At 37.0% G+C, this 12,468-nt stretch overlaps 1 protein-coding gene across 1 annotated transcript; it reads left to right on the forward strand.

Annotated features, from left to right (window-relative positions):
* LOC137635494 (fibroin heavy chain-like) lies at positions 1-9,269 on the forward strand. The gene is made up of 6 exons (XM_068367954.1): positions 1-12; positions 528-1,132; positions 1,277-2,063; positions 7,278-7,340; positions 7,853-8,499; positions 8,645-9,269. The coding sequence occupies exons 1-6, from the start codon at positions 1-3 to the stop codon at positions 9,267-9,269; spliced, it is 2,739 nt and encodes a 912-aa protein (XP_068224055.1).
* The last annotated feature ends 3,199 nt before the right edge of the window (positions 9,270-12,468 follow it).

Genomic DNA, 12,468 nt, shown 5'->3' on the forward strand with positions numbered 1-12,468 from the left:
ATGACGACCAAAGTAAGTTCTCTCGTTGACTCGGTTTCACGAACTCTTAATTTCTTATTTGATTCTTGACAGTTTTACCTTTCAATGATCACTTATATAACTAATGATAAGGACGAAATTATCGAAAAGATACTATTAACTTGAACTATTCAGTCACATTTATAGTTAATTTCAACTTGAACACCACATAAGAAAATGGAAAAGATAGTTAACTTTATCTAATTTTCTTTCAAATAATTAAATACACGATTTTGCGATTCAATACTCAATATAATTTTTTTTCTCCACAATAGTCCAAAATGACGAAGCTGAACTATTACTCACACATATCACCATCACAAAATATATCCATCAATTATGGCCATGAATGAAAATCAAAGTCAAATTACGGTAACATAATTCTAAGATTAGAAATTTAACTGGATTGCAACCCTATAAACTTAATTCATTTAGAAATATTTCAAATATTTACCAATTTCAGAACGACTTTCTATTTTCGGATAATGATAAACCTGAAACCTTTCCAGATGGTGAAGGTGTTGTGCGCCTTCCTGGCAGTTGTAATACCCAGCGAAGTTCTTTCTAATCCAGCAAGATTGTACCAACCCCCTGCACTAGGTGGATCTGGGTCTTCTGCAGGAGCTTTTGGGGCTTCCTCAGGTGCACAAGGAGGTGCAGCAAGTGGAGGATTTAATAGATTATCTGGAGGAGGATTTGGAGGTTCCTCTCTAGGAGGACTTGGAGGATCTGTCAGCAGTGGTTTTGGTGGTGGTGTAAGTGGAGGATTTGGAGGTTCTTCAGGATTAGGTGCTTCTGCTTTTGGAGGTTCTTCCACTGCTGGATTTGGTGGATCTTCTTCTGGAGGCTTTAGTGGATCTACTGGATCCTTTGGTGTATCTCGCCCTACTGGATCCTCAGCAGGAGGCTTTGGAGGATCCCGCCCTTCTGGTGCTTCCCCCAGTTACCAAGGTCCCTCTGCACCAATCATTCCTATTCTTGTTGATGACCGTGATGGTCCACATGCCGATGGTTCTTACACCTTCAACTTCGAAACTGGTAATGGAATCAGCAGACAAGAACAAGGATACCCACAAGGTGAAACTGGAGCTGTGGCGCAGCAAGGTGCATGGTCGTAAGTATGAACATATTCTATACCAAATGAAAAACTACTTATAAGTTAAAGAAAATTTGACAAAAATATGAATATACTATTGTTTATTAAACTAAGAATGCTTTTAGTTATAATTATCATACTTATCCACACTTGCCATTTCAGATTCACATTCCCTGATGGCACCCCAGCTAACTTCCAGTTTGTCGCCGATGGAGATGGTTACCGTGTAGAGTCACCCCTTCTACCAACGCCTCCTCCTCTTCCACCTCATGCAATTGCTCAGATTGAAAAGGCAGCTCTAGAAGACGCTGCTGCTAATGCTGCTGGAAACAGGGGAACTTATGGTGCAAGTTCTCAAGCTGGATCTGGTTCTCAGTTTTCTGGAAGTGGATCTCAATTCTCTGGATCTGGATCTCAGTTTTCTGGAAGTGGATCTCAATTCTCTGGATCTGGATCTCAGTTCTCTGGTACTGGATTTGGATCCCAAACATCTGGCGCTGGTTTTGGATCTCAATCATCTGGTGCTGGATTTGGATCCCAATCCTCTGGTGCTGGATTTGGATCCCAATCATCTGGTGCTGGATTTGGCTCTGGGGCTGGATTTGGTTCTGGGGCTGGTTTTGGATCTCAATCATCTGGTGCTGGTTTTGGATCTCAATCATCTGGTGCTGGTTTTGGATCTCAATCATCTGGTGCTGGTTTTGGATCTCAATCATCTGGTGCTGGATTTGGATCCCAATCATCTGGTGCTGGATTCGGATCTGGGGCTGGATTTGGATCTCAATCATCTGGTGCTGGATTTGGATCCCAATCATCTGGTGCTGGATTTGGATCTCAATCATCTGGTGCTGGATTTGGATCTCAATCATCTGGTGCTGTATTTGGATCTCAGTTTACTGGATCTGTATCAAGTTCAGTTCCACAAACTCCAAGCAGAACCTATGGCTTACCTTGAACACACCAGTGAAATTTTCAGTGCAGCCCACCTGATGTGCAATGTATTTACTTCATTATAATTCTGTATCTTTATAACTCATCTAAACTTCATATTCTTTTCCATAGCTTACAAAGTGTTTCAGATGATATTTGAGAGTTTTTGGAGTGTTGAACCTTTCTAAAAAAGAGATTCTTTCCTGATTGTACAATAGCATCAATTTTCATTATTGTCAGCATGTTGGTAAATCCAATGTCTACCTAATCTCAGTAATCTCAGATGAAATATTCATATGATGTGTATCTAGTTAAATATTGTCATTACATGTCTATGAAGATTTCTTGTGAGTGAATTATTTTGAAAATAACTCACTGGATCAGAGGTACAAAGACCTTTCCAATAATATTATTACTTCAACATTCACTTAGGCATTTGGGCTGTTATTCTATTCATGCAAGTCAACAAAAATACGCTTAATAGTTGCTAGTTACTGTTAATGATGAAATATAATTTTCTATTACGAATTCTGTTTACCTATCCTATCATGATAACTACTACATTAAATATCAATTAAAATGAGAAAAACATCCCATGAAAAATGGTATTAATTTCATAAATCTAATTTTTCTTTATATAAGACTTAAATTGAGATACTTCTAAGGGAAAATTGTTGGTTGGGAGAATCTTTCTTAACATTCTGCACCATAATAGTATAATGGTCATAGGATCTACAACTTAAATACTGAGTAAAAAACTGAATAATCAGTTGACCATAAATGAATATGAAAAATGGGTATATTGTTTGTTTCAAAATCGCGGGTAGTATGTACTGCAATAAAAAAGAGCTTACAATATATGTGTGTGTATATATATATATATATATATATATATATATATATATATATATATATATATATATATATATATATATATATATATTATATATATATATATGTATTATTCTAGAAGTTTATTCCAAATTATATTTGTTGGGTTGTAAATACAGTTCATATCATCCCATTTCCAATCCCACCAGCTCCATACCCTAACGAAGAGCAAAGTTCCACCGTTGCAAAACGATCAGCATCGTTTCTCTAGGACTGTTGTTACTAGTCCAAGCAGCCTAAATTACGGTCCTTTCTTGACTTCGAGAAAAGTCTAGACTCGTAAACCACGTTGGTTCCCCATTCAAATCCCCTTTGGGTGCTGCTACATCACATGAAAACTTGCGGTCTCGCTGCTCCAACAAGTTCTCTGCCATAAATAGCTTATGTACTTCCCAATAGGGTACCAAACCAGGCACACATTTTATACACAGTACATAATCCATTGTTTGGTAGCTTCATTAAAGTCCTATAGGTCTTGATCTGTATATATGGGTCCTAGTTGACAATCTCGAAGTATATACTCCATGGTTTGCATTGGATGGTCACATGGGGACTCGCTGGTGGGATAAAGTCCCTATTTATAAATGTTGCTCCCAGTCTTGCCTACTCTGATTCTTGCTCTGTTTAATGTCACCTAGTCTTTTCTGGAAAGGTTCATTCCACTAGGAAGTTAATCATTTGGACTTTGGAAGGCATCATTAGGTGGGCAATGATCCCATTCCATTTACTCTCCAAGCGTGTGGTTTACCGACTGCTCAAGATCTGAACTACCAATGGTCATGACTAATTCTGGACTATCAAGTAATAATAATAATAATAATAATAATAATAATAATAATAATAATAATAATAATAATAATAATCATAATAATAATTATACAGTCTCCTTACTGAGCCACTGTGACCAAAAAGGGAATATCTCGTGTAATTTTCTCAACTGCATTTCTGTGTGTTTGGATGAGTGTCCTTAGAGATGTGTGGTAGTGTGATTCCCAACAATCTGTAGAGTACTGGTACAGATGCCAGTTTTAAGGTGCCAGTTATTACGTGGCATGACTAGTTTAGCTCAGGATCTATTTTGTCAGCGTGGAATGATCTAGCCCACGTTGCTGAGAAATAGTAAAGATCAGCGCTAGTGCTGTTGTTCTCAGCGTTTTGGAATCAAATTCCCAGTTAAGGTTGGCGATTTTGCCCAAGAGATTGTTTCTTGTACCACCATTTGACATGACTTTCCTTACGTGTTCTTTTAAAGGAAGAGTTCCGTCTAATGTGACTTCTAGGACATATATTCTATGGACTCGAGCAATGATTGCCAAATAATCAGCACTTTCATTTCATTGCACATTAATCAAAGAGATGTAAAATAGATAAAATTACCTCACGTTGGATACTGCTCATGTAGTCGAAATAAAGATCTACTTATACATATAAGATTTACCATCGAGATGGTATTTCTGGTGCTGATTTACACAATTTGAACAGCACAACAAAATGTACTCAACTGACAATAATCTGTAGACAATTCCAACAGTACAAGACTCAGAATTTTGAAACAGTCGTCTGGTATCTTTAAGACAAGAGCAAGATTTCTCACCACTCTACCACCATTTTCTGCTATAAGAGATCACAGTTATAAAGAATCGTCATCTCTACTTGATCAGAGTATTCAGTTTTCTCTTTCTTTTCTTGACAGACTTGGATTTCTCATTTGTTTATAAATAAGACAAGATGGGAGCAGAATAATAATTTATCTGGTATAAAAATAACAGTTGTATACGTTAGTTTCTTAAAAAAGATTATTGTCATTTTTAATCCATATGGTAAAAATACCAAACAATTTTGTAATGTGAAATGACCCAGTACGGGCAATAACCTATACAGTATAAATGGATCACGTTTGGTAGGCCAGTGGATTGCTCCTCACCTACAGCTTACCAATCCAGCCATTTGCAAATGGCTGCCAGCATCTGTTGAGGTCAGTGAAGAGATGTAGGGGTTACAAAATCACCAATAAAGACTTAGGGTATACATGTTATTACCCTTCTATAAGTATAAGGCAAAAATACATGCATGTATGGATGCTTCCTCACTTATAACAGTTCTACGAAATTATAAGGAGTAAGAATACAATAACAAAAGAAACCTTTAGAGTAGTAGTAGGTTGGCCAGGGCACCAGCCACCGTCTACGCTAGACTGGCCAGACAGTATTACATTGGATCTTTCTCTCTGGTTACGGTTCTTTTCCTTTGCCTACACATACTCCGAATAGTCTGGCCTATTCTTTACATATTCTCCTCTGTCCTCGTACACTTGACAACAGTGAGATTGCCAAACAATTCTTTTTCACCAAAGGGGTTAACTACTACACTGTAATTATTCAGTGGCTACTTTCCACTTGGTAAGGGTAGAAGAGACTCTTTAGCTATGGTAAGCAGCTTTTCTAGGAGATGGACACTCCAAAATCAAACCGTTGTTCTCTATGTTCTCTAGTCTTGGGTAGTGCCATAACCTCTGTATCATGGTGTTCCACTGTTTAGGGTTAGAGTTCTCTTGCTTGAGGGTACACTCAGGCACACCGTTCTATCTAGTTTCTTTTCCTCTTGTTTTGTTATAGTTTTTATAGTTTATATAGGGAAATATTTATTTCAATGTTTTAACTGTTCTTAAAACATTTTATTTTTCCTTGTTTCCTTTCCTCACTGGGCTATTTTCCTTGTTGGAGCCCCTGGGCGTATAGCAGCCTGCTTTTCCAACTAGGGCTGTAGCTTAGCATTTAATACTAATAATAAAACAATAGAATGGTTAACTCTATGTTTGCCATGAGCAATTCTATATGAAGCAAAAAATGAAACGTTACTTCATTCTTTATAAGAACAACCAATTTGGGAATAATACAAAAGGTAATCAACTCTCATTCCTTATGAAGGGAAAGGTCAAGGTACCTTTTCCATCAGTCCTTTTTAGCTCATTCCTTGATTGACCTTTCTAGGCTCAGAGCAGATGAAACACTTACTTAATGATAGGTTCATCACTTCTTATATCATTTATTGATTTCTTTATTTCCTTTCCTCACTGGGCTATTTTTCCCTGTTGGAGCCCTTGGGCTTATAGCATCTTGCTTTTCCAACTAGGTTTGTAGTTTAGCTAGTAATAATAATAACAACAACAACAACAACGATAATAATAATAATAATAATATAACTGAGGCATTCCAGAAATAACATTCCCAGTGATACATTCCAATTGACTGACAACGCCATTCCAGAATATCCTTTCGTATGGACAGATATTCCTAAAAACAGATTAATCTTAGACCTTTAATACTAGGATCACTAGTCCGTATACAAAAAGGATATAAATCACTATATAACCTAGAGACCTTTTATACTATAACCACTAACCCTTATATACGGAGGATATAAATCATTGTATAACCTAGAGTTATATCATCCCTCTTCTCAAAAGTTGTCTGTCAAAAAAGATGGTTCTAAAATCTTGGATCATCAATCTAGTTGGAAATCTATATCTATCAAGAGGCCAAAAGGAAATCTGACTTCAAACTAGATAAGTTAATTTTATGACTTATTCACCTTAGGATAGTTACCCAAAGTACGAACTACCAAGGTGTCTGACCCTTAATGAAGGAAATACATAATCAATCATCAACACTAATAAATCTGAACAAATTAAATTCACAATTAAAATGTCTTACTTTATCGCCAACCACTAAATTATTCAATTAGCTCAGAGTAATGAGTAACTAAAATATAATCTTAATTTACTTGAAAAGATCTAAATGAAATTTGAAGGAAAATCGCACAAGAAGAATTTCCTTCAAATATACAATTAACGATTTTAGAAATAGTTATCGATAAAAAATCGTATAAAATACGTTTAAAAAACTAACAATAAGTATTCTTGCTGAGTGGAATCAACAAAATACATCAAATTTGAACACTTAACCTTATTAAGAAGCAAGTCAATCTTCAGATACTGAAGATATGTTTGATATATTAAATTACCTTGAAAGAGAAAAGTCGTCATTCAGTTTAATAAAACAAATTTCCTCCAGTCTATTTCCCATCAGCTTTTGATTCACTTTCGCGATAAACTGGATTACGGGAAATGAAGAGGCGCAGGGGAGGGGGGAGGGGGGAGATGGAGGGGGGAGGGGGGAGGGGGAAGATGGCCCGTGAAAGGCTAGTTTTTACGTGAATAAGGATGGACTGGATCTGATCATTAGGGGTGGGGGAGGGGAGCTTAACTGGAGGTGGGGGAGGGGAGCTTAACTGGGGGGAATGGCAGCCTAAGAGGGCGAAGGGCACCGGTCCCTTATAAAAGCGTTGCAGAGACGAAGGATCATCACATTCAGTTCGACTCCTTCAGACAACGATGACGACCAAAGTAAGTTCTCTCGTTGCCTCGGTTTCACGAACTCTTAATTTCTTATTTGATTCTCGACAGTTTACCTTTCATTGATCACTTGTAAAACTAATGATAAGGACGAAATTACCGAAAAAATACTATTAACTTGAACTAATCAGTCACATTTATGGTTAATTTCAACTTGAACACCACATAAGAAAATGGAAAAGATAGTTAACTTTATCTAATTTTCTTTCAAATAATTAAATACACGATTTTGCGATTCAATACTCAATATAATTTTTGTTCTCCACGATAGTCCAAAATGACGAAGCAGAACTATTACTCACACATATCATCATCACAAAATATATCCATCCATTATGGCCATGAATGAAAATCAAAGTCAAATTACGGTAACATAATTCTAAGATAAGAAATTTAACTGGATTGCAACCCTATAAACTTAATTCATTTAGAAATATTTCAATTATTTAACAGCTTCAAAAAACTTTCTATTTCGGATAATGATAAACACGAAACCTTTCCAGACGATGAAGGTGTTGTGCGCCTTCCTGGCAGTTGTAATACCCAACGGAGTTCTTTCTGACCCAGCAAGATTGTACCAACCTCCTGCAGTAGGTGGATCCGGGTCTTCAGCAGGCACTTTTGGGGCTTCCTCTGGTGCACAGGGAGGAGGATTTGCAGGTTCCTCTCTGGGAGGACTTGGGGGATCTGTCAGCAGTGGTTTCGGTGGTGGTGTAAGTGGAGGATTTGGCGGTTCTTCAGGTAGTTCCTCAGGTGGTTTTGGAGCTTCAGGATCTGATTTTGGAGGCGCTTCAGGATCTGGTTTTGGAGGTTCCTCGGGATTAGGCGCTTCTGCTTTTGGAGGATCTTCCACTGCTGGATTTGGTGGATCTTCTTCTGGAGGTTTCAGTGGATCTACTGGGTCCTTCGGTGGATCTCGCCCTGCTGGATCCTCAGCAGGAGGCTTTGGAGGATCCCGCCCTTCTGGGGCTTCTCCCACTTACCAAGGTCCCTCTGCACCAGTCATTCCTATTCTTGTTGATGATCGTGATGGTCCACATGCCGATGGTTCTTACACCTTCAACTTTGAAACTGCCAATGGCATCAGCAGACAGGAACAAGGATACCCACAAGGTGAAACTGGAGCTGTGGCGCAGCAGGGTGCATGGTCGTAAGTATGAACATATTCTATACCAAATGAAAAACTACTTACAAGTTAAAAAAAATTTGAGAAAAATATGTATATTCTATTGTTTATAAAACTATGTTATGTTTTTAGTTATAATTGTCATACTTATCCACCCTTGCCATTTCAGATTCACATTCCCTGATGGCACTCCAGCTAACTTCCAGTTTGTCGCCGATGGAGATGGTTACCGTGTAGAGTCACCCCTTCTACCAACGCCTCCTCCTCTTCCACCTCATGCAATTGCTCAGATTGAAAAGGCAGCTCTAGAAGACGCTGCTGCCAATGCTGCTGGAAACAGGGGAACTTATGGTGGAAGTTCTCAAGCTGGATCTGGTTCTCAGTTTTCTGGAAGTGGATCTCAATTCTCTGGATCCGGATCACAGTTCTCTGGTACTGGATTTGGATCCCAATCATCTGGTGCTGGATTTGGATCTCAATCATCTGGTGCTGGATTTGGATCTCAATCATCTGGCGCTGGATTTGGGTCTCAATCATCTGGAGCTGGATTTGGCTCTGGGGCTGGATTTGGATCTCAATCATCTGGTGCTGGATTTGGATCCCAATCATCTGGTGCTGGATTTGGATCTCAATCACCTGGTGCTGGATTTGGCTCTGGGACTGGATTTGGATCCCAATCATCTGGTGCTGGATTTGGATCCCAATCCTCTGGTGCTGGATTTGGGTCTCAATTTACTGGATCTGTATCAAGTTCAGTTCCACAAACTCCAAGCAGAACCTATGGCTTACCTTGAACACACCACTGAAATTTTCAGTGCAGCCCACCTGATGTGCAATGTATTTACTTAATTATAATTCTGTATCTTTATAACTCATCTGAACTTCATATTCTTTTCCATAGCTTACAAAATTTTCAACCTGATATTTGAGAGATTTTGGAGTGTTGAACCTTTCTAAAAACTTAGAAATTCTTTCCTGGTTGTACTATGGCATCAATTTTTATCATCCTCAGCATGTTGGTAAATACAATGTCTACCTAATCTCAGTAATCTCAGATGATATATTCAGATGTGTATCTAGTTAAATATTGTCATTACATGTCTATGAAGATTTCTTGTGAATGAATTATTGTCAAAATAACTCACTGGATCAGAGGTCCCAAGACCTTTCCAATAATCTTATTACTTCAACATTCACTTAGGCATTTGGGCTGTTATTGTATTCATGCAAGTCAACAAAAATACGCTTAATAGTTGCTAGTTACTGTTAATGATGAAATATAGTTTTCTATTACAAATTATGTTTACCTATCCTATCATGACAAATACTACATTAAGTATCGATTAAAATGACAAAAAAATCCGATGAAAAATGGTATGAATTTCATAAATCTAATTTTTTTTATATATATAAACTCAAATTGAGATGCTTCAAAGGCTAAATTATTGGTGGGAGAATCTTTCTTAACATTCTGGACCATAAAAGGCTATTTCAGTGTTCATCCATAAAAAAAAATATTTCTAATAAGACTTCATTCATAAAAATATGTTTTTCTAATATGACGAAATTTATAAAATAATAAATTTCCATTCATGTTCAAGCTAATAATATAATGGTCATGGGTTCTACTACTTAAATATTGAGTAAATAACTGAATAATCAGTTGACCTTAAATAAATATGAATATACTGATAGGTTTACTCTGTTCATTCAGTTTGATAAAAATAAATATGGAAAATGAGTATATTGCTTGTTTCAAAATAGTGGGTAGTATGTACAGCAATAATAAAGTGAGAATTATGTACACAATAGAGCTTACAATATATATATATATATATATATATATATATATATATATATATATATATTATATATATATATATATATATATATATATATATATATATATATTATTCTAGAAGTTTATTGAAAATTATATTTGATGGGTTGTGAATAAAGCTCATATGATCCCATTTCCAATTCCAAAAGCTCCCTTCTCTAATGAAGAGCACAATTCCCCTGTTACAAAGGAATCAGCATCGTTTCTCTAGGACTGTCGTCACTAGTCCGAGCAGCCTAAACTGTGATCCTGTCTTGACCCCAAGAAAAGTCTAGATTTGTAAACTACGTTGGCTCACCATCCAAATCCCCTTTGGGTGGCGTTACATTACATGAAAACTGGTGGTCTCGCTACTCCAACAAGTTCTCTGCTATGAATAGCTTATGTATTTCTCAATAGGGTACCACGCCACACACACATTTTATACATAGTACATAGTCCATTGTTTGCAAGCTTCATTAAAGTTCTGTAGGTCTTGATCTGTACAGATGGGCCCCAGTTGATAATCACGATGTATATACTCCAAGATTTGCATTAGCTAGCCACCTGACCACCAACTGGTGTTATAAAGTCCCCATTTATAGGTGTTGCTCCCAGTCTTCCCTACTCTGATTCTTGCTTTGTTTAATGTTACCCAGTCTTTTCCGAGAAGGTTCATTCCACTTGGAAGTTGCTCATTTGGGCTTTGGATGGCATCATTTGGTGGGAACAGATCCCATTCCATCCATTTTCCGAGTCTGTTGTTTACCGACTGCTTAGGATCTAAGCTACCAATGGTCATGATGCTAATTCTGAACTACAGTCTTCTTACTGAGACACTGCGACCAAAAAGGGAATATCACATGTAATTTTCTCAACTATATTTCTGAGTATTTAGATGAATGTGTCTACAGATGTGTGGTGGTCCAATTCCCGCTAATCTGTAGAGTGCTGGCAGAGGTGTTGATTTTAAGGTTCCAGTTATTATGTAGCATGACTTGTTTAGCTGAGGATCTATTTTGTGAGCGTGGAATGAATTAGCCCATGGTGCTAAGAAGTAGTATAGATCAGCGCTAGAGCTGTTGTTCTCAGTGTTTTGGGATCTAATTCCCAGCTAAATCTGGCAAGTTGGCCCAAGAGATTGTTTCTTGTACCAACTTTTGACTTGGACTTTCCTTACGTGTTATGTCAAAGAAGAAAGACTTTGGTCTAATGTGACTTCTAGGACATATATTCTATGGACTCGAGCGATGATTGCCAAATAATCAGCTCTTTCATTTCATTGCACATTAATCAGAGATGTAAAATAGATAAAATTACCAGACGTTGGGCCTACTGCTCATGTAGTCAGGAAAAAAAGATCTACTTATACATAGAAGATTTACCATCGAGATGGTGGTAATTCTGATGCTGATTTATACAATTTGAACAGCGCACCAAAATGCACTCAACTGAAAATTCTCTGTAGACAATTCCAAAAAGGATGAGACGCCAAATTTTGAAAATATATTGAATCTGGGGTGTCTAAGTTTGAACAAGGTTTCTCTCCACTCTACCACCATTTTCTGCTCTAAGAGATCAGTGATTTAACAAACACTCTCCTCTCACACAGCAAAGCTTTTCCGTTATCTCTTTCTGTTCTTGTCAGATTTGGATTAAACAAGATGAGATGGGATCTGAACAATAATTTATCTGCCATACAACTAGAAATTGTATAAGTTTGTGTTTCTAAACAATTAAAATGAATAACGTTTTTCCTCGATTGCTAAATTTAGTTTCATTTAGTGAATTTACCTTGTATTCTTTGGACTTATTACCTCCACCAACGAAGTTGGAAGAAGGTTATGTTTTACCCCTGTTTGTGTTTTAGTGTGTTTGTTTGTTTGTGTGTTTGTTTGTGTGTTTCCTTGTGGCAGCTTCCTGGCCACAATTCTAATCGTAATGAAACTTGCAGGGATTAACTGTTATGTAAAAAGCTGGAAATTATCAAATTTTGGAAGGTCAAGGTCAAAGGTCAAGGCAACGGTCAAGCAAGATATGAGCCTCAAAAGCACACAAATAAAGATGTTCTCATAATTAATAGTTATTGTAATCAGATTAAATTAGAATTTCAAAGATGTCATCCCCTTTTATATATATATATATATATATATATATATATATATATATATATA

This window comes from Palaemon carinicauda, unplaced genomic scaffold (genome assembly GCF_036898095.1).
Source record: "Palaemon carinicauda isolate YSFRI2023 unplaced genomic scaffold, ASM3689809v2 scaffold130, whole genome shotgun sequence".
Taxonomy (NCBI): Eukaryota; Metazoa; Arthropoda; class Malacostraca; order Decapoda; family Palaemonidae; genus Palaemon; species Palaemon carinicauda.